The following is a 15736-nucleotide window of genomic DNA, read 5'->3' on the forward strand; positions in this document are numbered from 1 at the left end:
AAGAAAACTACAAAATAAAGAAAAGCCAGGCAAAACACCACTCCGAGGCTCCATAAACGCTCGTCACCGGTGAAGTACAGGGCTCCGATTCCACCCGTCATTGGAGCCCCTCTTCTCCATCGGCGGCGGAGTTTGGCCAAACTTAAGGTACCAGACTTACTTCGTCCACTACTTTTGTCCGGCGTCCAGACCTCCACCGGGCGGGGATACCCTGACCTGACCGGTGGTCGATATTGCATTAGGTCACTCTGGGGTCGCTTCTTTGGGCTCACTGCCCATAATCTTAAAACTCAAATGTTGAACGGTTCTGCGAAACCCTGCGAAATCTAGTCTTTTCATCTTCCAATCTAACCCTTCTAGACTAACCCGCCGTCCCTTAATAATCTTCGAGCCTCGTTCGGGCGATCATCCTTCCAATTTCCCCCACAACAACTGGACCGTTCGTCCGATTGTACGGTCTTCGTGGACTGGACTAGCACTCTCTACTCTACTTCACCCCCCTGGTGCCCCCCCTCCTCTCCGAGGTGCTGTTGTTCGCTAGTGCCCGGGACTATCGGCATACCTTAACTACTACTAGTCATTCCTGCTGCATCTTCTCCAGGTTTCACTCGTTATCATCCCGCTATCCGTCTCCGACCCGCACGCGACAGTGCTGCTCTGTCCAGCATCTTGTGGTGTAGTATGCGCGGACGTCCTGGTCCTGGTCCGCAACAACAACCCTATGTTCTAGGCTTCTGAATGCGATTTACAAGAGCATGGGAATATCCGCTGTGTCCTTTACATGCTCATGGACCAACGAACCAGACTGCGTAAGGCTTGTGACGCCTGTAGTATTCGAAAAGTGAAGGTATACTACATGCAGCTGTCACTGTTCATGAAGAAAGTGCAGTGTTGGCTAACTCTGCTCAGTGCGACACCAGCGGACCACCCTGTCGGTCATGCGCAAGCTTGGACATCCCTTGCACTTATGAACGACCGAGTCGACGTCGCGGTCCCCCTAACCGCCATGCAGAAGCATTCAAAAAGCAAAAACTAGCAGAGTCCCCTGCAGGCTCCCCAAGTCCATCAGACCATGCCACCCCGGGTCCTCCCGGGTCAGTGGGGAGCACCACCATCCCCTCGTCCACCCCAGCACCTTTATCGGCGGAGTCCATTTGTTCTATGCCGACCCTGTGGCTATTAATAGACGATTTCTTCACCTACATCCATCCCTTAGTCCCTGTCCCCCATGAGCCCACGTTCCGCGCCGCGTTGGAGCGGCGAGATGACCTTTCTAACCCTACCTTTTTGGCCCTCACGGCCGCCATGGTCGGGACACTGGTGGCGTCCTTTCCGCGGAGGCCCAAGCGGCATCTGAAGACGGAGGCGGAGAAGGCAGCATTTCCACACTCGATGGCATTGGTCAGGCGATGCCATGATGTCGCAGTCCAAGCTAGAGGCTACGGCTATCTGGATCGAAGCGCGACAGTGTATGATGCCGCAACTAGCTATTTCCTGGGGCTTTGCGCAGGATATGTCTGGCACATGCGCCGATGTCGCGCATATTTCGCGGAATGCCTTACTATGATCCATGTGTATGACCTTTCTCGGCAGTCGAATCACTTTCGGGCAATGACTCCGCCAAGCCCCTCTTCCTCGTCGCGTTATTCGCAAGATCCTTTTGGCGGCGCTACCGCCGATCTTCACGTCGACATCATTGAGCAGGAGCTCGGACGACGCTTATTTTACACCACCATCGCCGGCTACCGGACGCTGCAGCAGCTTGGCTCCGGTGACGTGACTATCCATGTGCCTCCTGAAACTCCGACTTCCCGCTATCCTCCCTTGCCCCTCGAAGTGGATGATGAGTATATCTTCTCCACACATGTTGAACCACAACCATCTGATCGGATTTCTCTTCTGGTGGGCTTCAACGCCAACGTTCGGGTGTTCAGTTCGTATAATACTCTCTCCGCCTGGGAGACTGCGTTTGGGAGCGGCCAGGTCTTTGATTGGGAACGGCAGCGCTCTCTTATGTGGGAATGTCTTCAAAAGGCTAAATCTGGCTTATCTGATGTTCCAAGGGAATTGGCTATCCAGCTATCTCAAGATCCCGAAATGGGCAATGGACATGGCCAATACGAGACTACACCTCCTGTGGAGGATCCGCGGGCTCGTAAGCGCCATATGCAACTTCAGATTCAAAAGGCGAACATCTACGCGAGCCAGTTGGGCACCCGATCATACCTGGTAGAAAAATATTGGACCTTGTACGGGGCGTGGAAAATGCAGCGAAAACAGTCAGACCAGCAAATTCCCGTCAGCCCCAGAACTACGATTAAGGTTGAAGGTGAGCCGCCGCAAAGTCTAGACACATACGATGCGGAAGCCCAATCAGATTATATTGGGAGGATGATGGCAGAAGAGCGTCGGGTGGTGATCCGGGATCTATTCATCTTGTTGCAATCGGTCAACGAGAGTAGTATGGAACCTAACGGCGGCAGTTTCGTACGCACCCCTGTGTTTCCTTCAACTTGAACCGGGAGAACTGACCCCTTCATAGACCGCTAAAATCCGCCAAATCGCCTCCACATTACTCAACTTCCCGCATCATAGCATGATCACGCCCTCCACTTCCGGTCCACAACCTTTAACATCTGCAGAAGCCGAAGCTTACCTTCGCGCATTCATTGATACTCTCGTACGCCTAGAGGGGTTCAAATCCGGACCTAGCCAGGGCAAAAGCGGTTCCAGTCCCGAGGTACACCGACAATCCATCAGCTATTTGAGCGATCACAACCGCGACGAAGAAGAGCTGCGCCAATGGGCCAGTCTGAAAGAATACCAGGCCAAGTTTGCCGAAGCAGGGGGCATGTTATCCGAACTGTAATGGACATGAAGGCATTTTTGAAGCTGACTTATTTCGCATCATTTTACAGCTGGAGTTACTGGAATGGGATATCGATTGCTTTATTCGTTTGGGAGGCGGGATACTGATTGTTAGCAAAGCTGGGGTGGCGACGGAGTTTAGTGTTTGTACGATTTGGGGCGGGAGTATGATTGAACGGCCTTGGTGTCTATATATTTGTGTGTATTATTATAGAGTGTTTCATTGACTGTTTGGCTATGTTATCTTTTGTGAGGATACCTGTATCTGGACTATTTCATGGGTGGATGGATGATATGACTTAATATGTTGGAAGTATCTCAAATGAGAGGGATGACAAATACCAATGTTTATCAAAGTAGTTAACTAACTGATGAATACTACTACAAAATTGACAACATAAGCTAACCAATCAACTCAAACCTGGCAATTATATGTCTTCAACATTATTACTTATATCTATCAACACTCCTAACTAGGTAATACACATAACTGAACCGAAATCAAGTACTCACACTCTCCGTCTCCGTAACCCTCTCCGTAACATTCTCCGTCTTCGTCACCATCTCCTTCTCCTTCTCTGTCACAGTCACAGTCTCCCTCTCCCTCTCCGTCACCGTAACAGTCACCGTAACAGGACCCGTAGGCGTCACAGGCACAATCCTAAGAACATCACCTGACTCACTAGACAGGGACGAAGTTACCGTAGCCGTGGACGTGGACACATCTTCTTCGCTAGATTTCGTTGGCGTTTGTTCTGCGTCTAACGAAGTCGTCGTCGTCGTCGTCGTCGACACTTTCTCTTCTTCAGATGTTGTTGTGGTTGTGGTTGTGGTAGGGACAGTTTCCGAGGTTTGGGTTGGTTTATCAACGACAGTAACGATGGCAGTCGCAATGGTGGTGGAATCATAGGTTTGTGGTTCCGGGGTGGGTGTATCTGTGATTACTACGTAGATGGTTTGCATGGTTGTTGAGGTGGAGTGGAGGGCGGTTGTTGTGAGGGATGATGTGGATGTGGTATCTGGGTTAGAGGGTATGAAGGAGGAGGTTCCGATGACAGTCGTTGATCCTTCGGGTGTGACTAGCACGACGACTGGGGTTGGGGCTGAGGTTGTGGTTGTGGTTGTTGTGGTGGCGTCTTCTGTTTCTGGTGTGGGGGTGGTTGTTGTTGGGTCTGCTGGCTGGGTGGTCTTGGTTGTGGTTGTGCTTGTCGTGGGTATGGTCACCCCGATGAAGGGTTTGGCTGTGCGGGGGGTTGGTGTGGTGGTTGTTGTCTGGCTTTCAGTGGGTGTGGGTGAGGTGTCCTCGGCTGTAGTTGTTGTGCTCTCGCTGGAGGGTGTGGTGGAGGGGGACATTTCAGGTATTGTGGAAGAGCTAGTACTGGCTTCTGGGAGAGGTGTGATGACTCCAATTGTGAAGCTGGTGGACGTTGATGTCTCGGAGGTGTGGGATGATGATGCGGGTGCAATAGTGGAGGAATGTAGTAGTTTACTAGATGATGTGATCGTCCCCTGGTGTGACGGAGATGCTTGAGCTGCTGGGCTGGATGAGTGTGATACTCTGACAGCAGAGGATGACGTCTCGTGCGTGATGTGAGAAGAGGTTGCTGGCACAGGTGCGTCGTGAGATGACGAGGCTTCCATTGGACCTCCCGGCATGACAATCGAGGGAGTTACAACATGGGAGCTCTGAGAAAGCGTGCTAGATGGTGTTGTGGTATGCACCACCTGCGACGAAGAACTTGTCGTATGAGAGCTTGAAACTGCACTCGAGGGAGGCGAGTAAGGTGCTGAAGATGAAGGTGTCGTTGTGGTAGTAGTTGTAGTTGTAGTCGTTGAAGTCAGCGACAAGGTAGTCACGGTGCTGTCTGACGAGACACTTGTAGATAAAGAGTGCGTAGCTGCAGAGGAAGACTCGAGTAGAGAGGTAGTTGAGTCGACATGAGTAGAAGTAGTCGGAGATACTTGAACGAACGCAGCTGAGCTGGATGGCACCGGCTCAACGGTGGTGCTAGAGCTGGATGCAGTCTGAGGCAGACTAGAGGGTGTGACCGGGACTACAGTCAAAGCGTTGATCTCATCGTCGTCATCGTCGTCGACCGAAGTACTGGCAACGTGCACATAAGGTGTAGTAAGCGAAGGAGATGGGGAGAGCGACTCCAAGTCTCTTTTGGAAGCAAAAGGAGCAATCGGACCAGCCGCGCAGCAAAAGACCAGGAAGAAGGTCACAAGGATAACTGGTATGAGCGACATTATCTCATCAGCTGCTGGAATTATGCAGTCGAAGTCGTATCAGGTTTATGTATGTATGTCAAGGAGATGTAAGAGGACAAATAAACGAGCAGTCAAAGAGAGAATGCAAAGATAAATAGCTGACCACGCTGCACTAACACTGATTGGCAAGTTCAGAAGCGACAGAAATTCATCTTTGACTCGAATTAGTATCTAGAAACAACGAAAGAGAGTGAAAGTGAGGAAATATTAAAGAAGGACAATCAAGAATATGGAAGATGCAGAGCGAATGAGGGTTAGACAAGAGAAAGACCGTGTTTAAGAAAGCCAAGCGATGAAAGCGCCCATCCGTCATCTCTTTATTTAGCTGATGCCACGGCCTGGACCGCCATCAAGTGCAGCTTGACATGAAACACTCCGACAGTCCAGCTTGCTGTTGTGGGACTCGAAGTTGGGATCGGTTGGCTGGCGAGAGTCGAATTGGCGCGCGACAAAGAAGTGCCGGCTGGGATGTTGCAGCACCCGCCCCGGTTGGCCAACATTTCCCATTCATTGGCAACCGTGTCAAGTCTTGCAGAACAGTGGATCATAGCAATCTTTCTACTGAGCTCTGATGAATGGATCTCGCCATGTCGGAGCATACGCCTCACAAGCTAAGCCACCATCCTGGAGCCAGCCAGGCATGGCTAGATTGGCTGAGATGCAGCCAACCACCAAGCAAGAAGAGAATGAAATATCCAATTGCGAGAAAATCAATAATATTGACTTGGCTATAGTCCAATGCTACTGTTAAATCATTCCTACTTTCATATACCGTCCTGATCCTGTCTCATAAAGCCTCACCCCTTGCCGCTTGAACCAGCCTCCTTCAACATAGTGGAGGCCAGCTCAGCTGACTGTAACCGTAAACGCTTCGCTAATCCCCTCAAAGGAGGATATCTTACCTTGCACACTTCTTGAGTCGCCGTAATAGTGGAGACGATATGTTCCACTCTGAATGGGATTGGGATTCCCCGTGTCATAATACTCGTCCTCGATCTGCCATTGGAGAGTGACCTCGCTATACCCCAATATCGTACTCGTTCTCTCCCAGTTATACAAAAGGTTCCAGTCGCTGTCAGTTCGCACAACATCCCAGGACCCGGTAGCTGAGTTGTACCTCTCCACAGCCGCAAAGGTCGACTCTTGTCGTAGGTTATTGCGAGGGTTTGCCCCCACGAATGTGACATTTACCATGTCACCAGGCCCGTAAGTGACATTTGCCGACGAGGATACAACATCACCGAATGCTTTGCTGATTGGCGATCCGTCATATATAACGGAGGGAATAAAGCTTAGTGAGTTGTTGGTATTGACGGGCGGTATCTTCCCGGAGGATAGCGACGGTAGACTGCCCGTCTGCGCTGACTTGCCCAGGTACGGCAGATACGTAAGGGTTAGGTTGATGTATGCTGCAAGTGTATTGGGGCCGTACAGAGTTGAGGCCCCTTCATAGCGCTGCACTCCGTATTCCTCCTCCGTGGCGACGTAATGAGCATAGCTATTGGACGGCGCACCTAGGACTACCAGAGGGTCTGCCACTCCAAGAACCTCTTTTGCAGAGCTGCCAATCGCTTCTTTCCAGCGTCTCCCAGACATGGTGGTGGCTTCGCTTGTCGAGATTACAACGAATAGTTGACCCACTCTCAGGACCTGAATGTCCACAATATTAGGTGTCCAGGCGTACGGCTGTGTGATTGGTCCCACATCGAGAAGAACCTGCTTCGGCGCTTGACACGCCTGCTGCTCTTTTGACGGCTGGTGCAAGAAAGCACGAGCAACGTACCATAGAGGGTTGGAGTCGGCTGGTCCCGTGCCATTCTGGGTAAAGTCGAAAAATCCTGGCCCATCCGTGGTGCCGGCTGCAAACGAGAATCCCAATGCGGCAGGACACGTCTTTAGAGTACTACCATTGAACGGCGACGTAAAAGTGTAGTTTGAGAGGTCCTGGTAGGTGTGGAATGAGCGGACATCGGCGCCTGAAAGAATTCGAACAGGATTTGAATCCAAATTGGCGTAAAGTTCTTTCGCAGCCGCGTATTGTCGCCGTCCAATCTCGAAGCAGCTCTTTGCGCCGTTATCCTTCTCGCGGAAATAAGGTCCACGACCGTGGCAATCCTCCGTCTTCCCGCCACATGTGCTATCTTCGTATCGGCATTGTTGTTCAGAGCCATCCTCACACCAAGCTCCTAACACATTCGGGCTTGTATCGCCAACATTTGACTGAGAAAAGCCTGCGACGAAGTCATCGGAGAATTTTTGGTCGCCTTGGACACTGCGCTCAAAAAGCCACGCGGCCACACCCTTGTTGTCTCCGGTGATCAGGGTATTATTATTGTACAAAGATGTACCATGTACGGGAAAAAAGGTCAGTATGGCAGTGGTCTTGTTGTCGGACTCCCGATCAAACCTCAACAAAGTCAGCGTCTTGTCCACATTCGCCGAGTACCGAGCTTTCTCTTCTGCAGGGTTAGCGTCATAAGCGTAGGGGCTTCTATTGATATTGGCATCTTCTAGGTCAATCGACCCAAAGCTGAGACGTCCGGGTGCTAGACCTTCATGGGCCCGCTTGATCGAGAGGAGGACACCATCAACAATCGCCTGATAGCTCTGTTTATCAAATCCTTTGGTGGGGATTTGAGGAAGAAGGTAATTCATCCAGGCACCGGGGCCTGAATGAGAATGTGTCCCAGTAAGGGCGACGTTCTGCTCGGTGTATCGAGCATAGTCGCTGCCCAGGCTAGCAAGGCCATCAAGTACACCATGGCGCACGGCAGTGTCCCCGGTCAGAGCATCCAGGATAAGGTAGATGAAAGTGTCATCTGGGTTGTTATTATTGGCCACAATGAAAGCCCGAGAGTAGATTCTCTGCCGAAGACCAGTCCCAATCTGGTCCAAGCTAGCATAGCCATTCATCCCTAACTCAACAACAGGCCTAGCAGACAATGTATCAGCATCCATGCAGCACTGGTAGGATAAAGATAGTTTACCCCGTTATATCCGCCTTTCCTGCGCCTAGCAAAAAAATATCATCGTTGTTCGCCTCGGTTACAGCAGCTCTGTGCGCCCACTTAGACTGTGTACCGACAATGAGTGGCTGGCTCTGGTGCTGGAACAGTGAGAACAGTTGCAGCAACACAAGTGCCGTTGCCACGCTGCTGGCCAAAGCCACACCCAGCCGGAAGTTCGCCATTCCACCGAGATAAGGCATGAGCTCTAGGAGCGTTGCAGTGCCAGAGAGCCTTCAGCCTGTCCACGGGGATGCGCACTTCTTATTGCAAGCAGGGAGCGACCGAGGCAGGAGCTATCACAAGGCATGCCCGGCTAATTTTTGCAACGACGGCTCCGGGGATGACACTGCAGGCAGGGCCTCTGCAACCTTGCGGGGAGGATGCGGAAGAGGCGCGATTGGTGAAAAGGCTATTGGAATGTAGGAGAAAGGGTCTGGTCCGTTCCCGTCGTCATCCGTGGCTAAGCTTGATCAGGAATGTTCTATCCAGCCCCGCGTCGACTAACTGCAAGAATATAAGTTTAGATTCGGCTCTGAAGATGGATGACATGCGGTTGGCTGGTTGAGTCATCATCATTGCAACTCTGTCAGGGTCATAGGCGGGGAACTGGCCAGTCAGGGACCAGCCCTGCCCTGTCACAAGGGACCCTGTAGATCGCATGAACCTCGTCTGCTGGTGAAGCCTAGGCTAAGCCTCCAGAGAAGTGGAGAAGAGGCCCGTCTTGCCTAAAGATCCGGGAAAGTGATGATCGTGTGGGGAATGAATGGGGAAAGGAGACGTCCTTGTCGCAGCTGGACGAGATTCATCTATACTTGGGTTGCCCGAAACGGTTTAGCCCAAAAACACCCCGGATCATCTCCGGCAGAAAATGCTGAGTCATGCAGTGATACTCACCGCCCTACTGTGCTCGGCGCAAAAGCTGAGACGCTCATGACGAGCTGCTGCTGCTGGCACTGTCTGATCTTATACAAGATATCACTTCGCATTGGACCCTGCCTCTTTTAGCTTCTCGTTTTACTTAGTTTTAATACGCAGGCTCAAGTCAACATGCCTCTTATCAACGAATCCCACGATTCACTTCCTTGTAAGCTGCCTTACCTCTGCTAAGAGTTCCCATCTAACGCGTGGACCTTCATTAGACATCGAACCGGCCCCTTCCACCCAGGCACGAGCAGCTGCAGAGAAGCTAATTGCCGCGGAACTTTCGCTGGATGCCAAAACCACTATCCACCCGTCCATTCCTGCATTTCCTGAGTCGCGGTTTTCTCCTCTCATCCAGCAGGAGGTGGACCGCAAGGCTGCTGGATTGCCCTTGACCGGCGGAATCGACCTCTCCCGCTATGAAGCGCCTGAGGCTCCTGCTAAAGCCGCTGACGGAACCCCCGACCTCGAGGAATGGCAACGGACACTGCAGAAGGCTTACACGGCCAGCTCCCATTTGTCAATGCGGCACGAGAATCTGGCACTGCTAGAAGAAAATGGAAAGAACGCGTGGCTGATTGGCAATTCGCAGCTGGAAGACATACTACGGGGGCTTGAGAAGGAATTGGCTGAGATGAAGGAGGCCGCCGAGGCAGTGAACAAGGAGAGAAAGCTCGCCCAGGAAGCCAACAAGGGAGAGATTGTGGGGCTGGAGGAGACATGGAAGCGTGGTGTTGGTGCAATTCTCGACACGGAATTGGCTGCAGAGGGCCTGCGCTTGCAGATCTTGGAGCAAAGACGTCAACTGGCGCAGCAGCATGCGCAGCAGTAATGGGGGTTTTCCGTCGACCTACATTTCTCAGGACGGAGACTCACTCGACCAGGGGTGTAGGCAGTCACACTGTTGGCCGGGTGAAAGGAGGGCATTGCTTGGTAGAGAAGCCGCTTGGGTAATGGGGGAGTTACCCAGCTGCCTGGGGCGTAAAATGCAGCTTCTGCGGTTGTCATTGGGCCTGACCCAAAGTTGAACAGGACAAAGACGACGCTGTATTCGGCCCATATAAGACCATGGTTAAAATTAACTGGGATGATCATTGGCGTTAGGACAAGACTTGGTGGCGATGGGGGCAGGCGGGGAAACCCCCAGCATTTGCCATTCCCCGCACCACGGCAAGATCGAGGCCATTGGCACGCCGTCACCACTGCCTCAGCTCTGTTGCCAACAAAAGCGACTCCGCTTAATACAAGCAATTAATGCCTGGGAGCGAGGGTGAGAAGGAACAATTTTTCCGTCCGTGGCTATCCGGTCCCTCCGCCTCATTGATTGGTGTTGCGTTTGGCCTGGCGCCGGATTCGTCTCTCTATCCCAGTCCGCCGCGATAGCAACCATTGGAGGATGGTCTGCAAGCTCCCAGCTGACCTGTACAAGGTACGCTTGGACTGTCGCTGAGCTTCATGTCTGAACAGGTCGCTGACTGGCGAGACCATCTCCTGCTCGATTGGCATTCTGCTTGGCGTTCTCACTGTCAAGATCTGCTCTTTGCCGCCGCAAACTCAATCCAGTCGTCCATTACCGGCAGGAGCCAAGATACACCATTAGAATAGGCTCCCGTACGTCCATCCTGTACATAGATTAATCCACCTTTTATATCGATATATCTCTGACAACTCACTGCATGCACTATGCACGACCCCCTCTCGCCGTGCGGGGAATCTGCGGAAGCATTCTGTACTTTCGTACCTCTATACCACTGAATTGAAGGTTGTATACCGTGTACCATAGACTCTCACAGTTCTCTTTGTTCCTTGTATTACTTGGACGGTGCGAATGCTGGTTCACATCCTTGTCGGGACTCGTATGCAAGAGGGGTTCTACATAGTGGTGCGGGGATGTATCTCTTGGTCCATAGAATTGCCTACCATGATGAGGAGGTGCTGCATCATGGGGTTTGCAGGGATGCCAGCATATAAACCGACCTCTGAATGCCATTTCCCGGTCGTTTTCTATCTTTTTTTCTGTAAATCACACACCTTCTCACTCACAATTTTTACTATCCATACGTAGTCAATCATACCCACCATGACCATCCCAGAGGAAGTGGACATTATTGTCTGCGGCGGTGGCAGCACCGGCTGCGTAATCGCCGGTCGACTTGCCAACCTGGACCATAATCTCCAGGTCCTGCTGATTGAAGCTGGTGAAGACAACCTGAACAACCCATGGTAGGTTGGACATTGTCACCTTCACTCCCCGGGGCCACCCCTAACCATGCCCTAGGGTCTATCGCCCCGGTATCTACCCCCGGAACATGAAGCTTGACTCGAAGACAGCTTCCTTCTACTACTCCCGGCCCTCAGAATGGCTTGATGGCCGTCGGGCTATTGTACCATGTGCCCATGTTCTAGGAGGGGGCAGTTCCATCAACTTCATGGTAAGCCATGCTTGCTCAACCCGCATCTAGCAACAGTAGGGCACGCCCTAACAGTGAAGTAGATGTACACTCGAGCCTCTGCCTCCGACTACGACGACTTCCAAGCCAAGGGCTGGACGACGGACGAGCTACTTCCCTTGATGAAGAAGCACGAGACATACCAGCGGGCCTGCAACAATCGGGACATTCATGGCTTCGATGGACCCATCAAAGTCTCGTTCGGGAACTACACGTATCCCATCATGCAAGACTTCCTGCGTGCTGCCGAGTCGCAGGACATCCCTGTCACAGATGATCTTCAGGACCTGAAGACAGGGTAAGTCACTCATACCTCCAATGTATACATGTACTTAGCGTCCTGCTAACAACATGTGCAGCCACGGAGCCGAACACTGGCTGAAATGGATCAATCGCGACACGGGTATGTCCTCATAATCACCGCATCATAAAGATAATAGAGAAACTAATAACCCATATCCAGGCCGCCGCAGCGACTCCGCCCACGCCTACGTCCACAGCACCCGGGCCAAGTACTCCAACCTGCACCTCAAGTGCAACACCAAAGTAGACAAAGTAATCATCGAGAACGGCCGCGCCGTCGGCGTCGCCACCGTTCCCACCAAGCCCCTCGCAGGCCGCGATCCCCCGCGGACGATCTTCAGAGCCCGCAAACAGATCATCGTCAGCGGCGGCACCCTCAGCTCCCCTCTCATCCTCCAGAGGTCCGGTGTCGGTGACCCCGAGAAGCTCCGTCGTGCTGGCGTGCAGCCTCTCGTGAACCTCCCCGGTGTGGGACGGAACTTCCAAGACCACTACCTGACCTTCTCCGTCTTCCGGGCGAAGCCTGAAGTCGAGTCCTTCGATGACTTTGTCCGCGGAGACCCCGAAGTGCAGAAGAAGGTCTTTGAGGAATGGAACATCAAGGGTACAGGACCTCTAGCGACGAACGGCATCGAAGCGGGCGTGAAGATCCGGCCGAATGCAAAGGAACTGGAGGAGATGAAGAGTTGGCCCACGAATGACTTTTACAAGGGCTGGGAGAGTTACTTCAAGAATAAGCCGGATAAACCGGTGATGCATTACTCTGTCATTGCTGGGTAGGCACTACACCCACTCTCCAAATAACAATATTATAGATACTAACATTTGATAGCTGGTTCGGCGACCACATGCTCATGCCCCCAGGCAAATTCTTCACCATGTTCCACTTCCTCGTGAGTATCCCACCCTCCAGACCACCACCACCACCAATCCTAAATTTACTCATTAATCAATCAACAAACAGGAATACCCCTTCTCCCGGGGCTCCACGCACATCCAATCCGCCGACCCCTACGAAAGCCCCGACTTCGACGCCGGCTTCATGAACGACAAGCGCGACATGGCCCCCATGGTCTGGGGATACATCAAGTCGCGCGAGACGGCGCGGCGCATGGGCGCCTACGCAGGTGAAGTGACAGGCATGCACCCTCACTTTTCGTATGACTCGCCCGCGCGAGCATTCGATCTGGATCTGGAGACGACGAAGGCGTACGCGGGGCCGAACCATATCTCCGCTGGGATTCAGCATGGTATATTCCCTTCCTTCCCTTATTTTCCGTATTTATCCAGGTGGACTAGTCAGTCCACTTGAAAAAAAGAAGACTACTTACTGACATTATGTAAAGGCTCCTGGTCCCAACCCCTCGAACCGGGTACTTCGCCCGCATCACCTACAAGGCTGAACTCCAACAGGCAGGATACAAGGGAGGAAATTAAGTACAGTAAGAAGGATATCGAACATATTGAGAAGTGGGGTGCGTATACCTTCCTTCCTACACAGCCCCCCTCCCTCTAACAGTCCCGTACCATTGAACTGACTATTGACTGAATGAATAACAGTCCAACGCCACGTCGAAACAACCTGGCACTCCCTCGGAACCTGCAGCATGGCGCCCCGCGAAGGCAACAATCTCACGCCGCACGGGGGAGTTGTCGATGAACGACTCAATGTGCATGGTGTGCAGGGGCTTAAGGTGGCTGATTTGTCCATTTGTCCGGATAATGTGGGGTGTAATACTTATAGTGTCAGTTCCCCTTCCCTTCCCTTATCATCTACTATTTCTATTGCTTTTCTGCAGTGAGTTTCTTTCGTAGTAGTGGGTTATATGCTAATATGTGGTGGTTGTGTAGACCGCCCTGCTTATCGGAGAGAAATGCGCTGTCTTGACCGCTGAGGATCTTGGTTACTCGGGTAAAGCGTTGGATATGAAGGTTCCGGAGTATCATGCGCCTGGGGAGGTGACGTTTTTGTCGAGGTTGTGAGTTGAGTATACCTTTTTTGAGGTGGGTGGGGGTGTTGTAGTTGGTACTTTGTTAGTTTGATTGGTTGAGTAGGATGAAATTTACATGAGTCGTTACGAATTCTTAGCAGTAAGACGATAAAATGATCATTTTACTTGATAGTAATACAAATTGTTGAAATACAAACAGACATTCATGGTTCATCGGGAATGAACTACAACTTCTCCGGAGGAATCACCAAATTCACATCCACTCCCTCCTCACTCACATTGACCACGCCCTTTGCCGCAACCTCTGCAACCTCCGCAACCTTCTTCTGGTCCGCCTCGCGGTTCCAAACCTGCAGGTGCTTGCACATACCATACATTGTCGTGATCGGAGGCGTATACCCCAGCCCGCCCTGTTCTGGCGACTTGCGCGCGCGCGAATCATCCGCAATGTAATGCACATTGGTGATGGAGAAAAGAGCAGGCTGCATCTTGGCGATTTCTCCGGTGATTCTAGGGAGCCAGGGGAAGTAAACGACCTGCAGGAAGGAGTACCATTCGATGAGGTAGGACAGGATGAGGAAAGGGACGGGAGGTACGCGAGGGAAGTTAGCGGGGGTTTTGGAGAGGGTGTGCAGGAGGAGATAGACGTCGCCGTAGGTGGGGGCTGGGTTGGGATCTGTGACTAGGAAGGATTGGCCACCGATATTGGGGAGTGTGGTTGGGCTGTTGGAGTGCTCGATGAGGCGCTGTTCATAGAGTAGGTGGGCGATGGAGACGTTTTCGGCGTTGACGAAGTTTTGCATGGTGTCACTGAGCCAGCTGATAGGGTTGTTAGTCCTTGATCTTCTGCAAAGGTCATTGAGTGCTAATAGGGCTGTCTTACGCAGGGGAACCGCCGGATCTGAGATATGATGTAGTGAGAGAGCCTTCCGTGTCGCCGATCCCGTAGATGCCATTCGCCGGCCGGATGCAGCCTGTGCGGAAGTTTCCTTCGAGATCGTCGGCCGCGCGGACGATCTTCTCGGCCTTGGATTTGGAGGCGGCATAGTTGCTGAAGAAGTCGTAGTGTTCTTCCGGGACTGGGGTCGAGTCATCGACTACCTGGACATGACCCTTGGGGGACTTGTTCCAGGGTGCGATCCAGAAGGATTGACTACGGAGACTGACAGAACCTGAGGATGTCGAGATGAGGCAGCTTGCGCCAGCTTTCTTTGCGGCAGCCAGCACGTTTACTGTGCCGCCCACGTTGACGTCGGTGCAACGGGGAAGGAATGTCTTGAGACGCTCTCCGGGCCTGATCACGGCGGCATTGTGGAAGACGGTCAGGGGCCGGTCAGCGACAGCTTCCGGCCAGCGTTGTGCGAAAGCAGTGGCCACGGCCTTCTCGTCGGCAATATTTGTCTTGAAGAAAGCGACACCCTGGTCGAGAATCTCGCGACGAGGCGCTGCAAGGTCCAAGATACGGATAGCCGACGGATCTTCTCCGCGAGCGAGCAGATGATTCACCATCCAACTTCCCACGAATCCTGGATCTGTTAGCTTTGGAACTGTAAATATGGGAGATCGCATAAGGCAGTCTCATGAGCCACGGCATGCGACTGTTTTTCGGATATAGAACGCACCTGCTCCACCGACCACGATATAGCGCCGGTTTTGCTTCGGGGGAAGGCTCTTTTGCACGTCGACTGGGTTTCGAATGGCCTCTTCATATGCTGCTTTGATTTCATCGACAGTCCAACGATGAGGAGACAGGCGGCTTACTTCCTCCGGAGTCCCTGTCATACCACGATTGACGTGGTAGAGATAGAGGACAGCTAGTCCGGAGGCAACGGCGATCTCTGAGAACATGTCGGACTGGCAGCTTTAGGCTGAAACGTGTAGTAAAGGGGGTATGCGATGCAGACAGCAGGATAAAGGACAGTCAGATCTTTCTATTGCAGCGAAGTTAGCACTTTGCCTCTGT

The 15736-nt window shown here is 52.3% G+C and overlaps 6 protein-coding genes across 6 annotated transcripts; 3 read left to right on the forward strand and 3 right to left on the reverse strand.

The window, feature by feature from the left end:
* Positions 1-781: 781 nt before the first annotated feature.
* On the forward strand, positions 782-2983 carry AKAW2_31080S (uncharacterized protein; the record flags this gene model as incomplete). Its single annotated transcript, XM_041687665.1, has 4 exons — positions 782-847; positions 910-2487; positions 2543-2849; positions 2919-2983. The coding sequence occupies 4 exons, from the start codon at positions 782-784 to the stop codon at positions 2981-2983; spliced, it is 2016 nt and encodes a 671-aa protein (XP_041541527.1).
* A 386-nt stretch (positions 2984-3369) lies between these two features.
* On the reverse strand, positions 3370-5118 carry AKAW2_31081A (uncharacterized protein; the record flags this gene model as incomplete). Its single annotated transcript, XM_041687666.1, has 1 exon — positions 3370-5118. One exon carries the CDS (start codon positions 5116-5118, stop codon positions 3370-3372), a length of 1749 nt encoding a protein of 582 aa, XP_041541528.1.
* Positions 5119-5985: 867 nt separating this feature from the next.
* AKAW2_31082A (neutral/alkaline ceramidase) lies at positions 5986-8347 on the reverse strand (the record flags this gene model as incomplete). Its single annotated transcript, XM_041687667.1, has 2 exons — positions 5986-8071; positions 8127-8347. 2 exons carry the CDS (start codon positions 8345-8347, stop codon positions 5986-5988), a joined length of 2307 nt encoding a protein of 768 aa, XP_041541529.1.
* Positions 8348-9194: 847 nt separating this feature from the next.
* Positions 9195-9900, forward strand: AKAW2_31083S (pre-mRNA-splicing factor SPF27 family protein; the record flags this gene model as incomplete). The annotated part of the gene is made up of 2 exons (XM_041687669.1): positions 9195-9231; positions 9287-9900. The coding sequence occupies 2 exons, from the start codon at positions 9195-9197 to the stop codon at positions 9898-9900; spliced, it is 651 nt and encodes a 216-aa protein (XP_041541530.1).
* A 1248-nt stretch (positions 9901-11148) lies between these two features.
* AOX1_1 (GMC family oxidoreductase) lies at positions 11149-13133 on the forward strand (the record flags this gene model as incomplete). The annotated part of the gene is made up of 7 exons (XM_041687670.1): positions 11149-11291; positions 11347-11500; positions 11563-11816; positions 11878-11921; positions 11982-12597; positions 12654-12714; positions 12786-13133. 7 exons carry the CDS (start codon positions 11149-11151, stop codon positions 13131-13133), a joined length of 1620 nt encoding a protein of 539 aa, XP_041541531.1.
* An 864-nt stretch (positions 13134-13997) lies between these two features.
* Positions 13998-15621, reverse strand: AKAW2_31085A (putative 3-beta hydroxysteroid dehydrogenase/isomerase family protein; the record flags this gene model as incomplete). Its single annotated transcript, XM_041687671.1, has 3 exons — positions 13998-14592; positions 14657-15299; positions 15396-15621. The coding sequence occupies 3 exons, from the start codon at positions 15619-15621 to the stop codon at positions 13998-14000; spliced, it is 1464 nt and encodes a 487-aa protein (XP_041541532.1).
* Positions 15622-15736: the final 115 nt, after the last annotated feature.

This window comes from Aspergillus luchuensis, chromosome 3 (assembly GCF_016861625.1).
Source record: "Aspergillus luchuensis IFO 4308 DNA, chromosome 3, nearly complete sequence".
NCBI classification, from domain to species: Eukaryota; Fungi; Ascomycota; class Eurotiomycetes; order Eurotiales; family Aspergillaceae; genus Aspergillus; species Aspergillus luchuensis.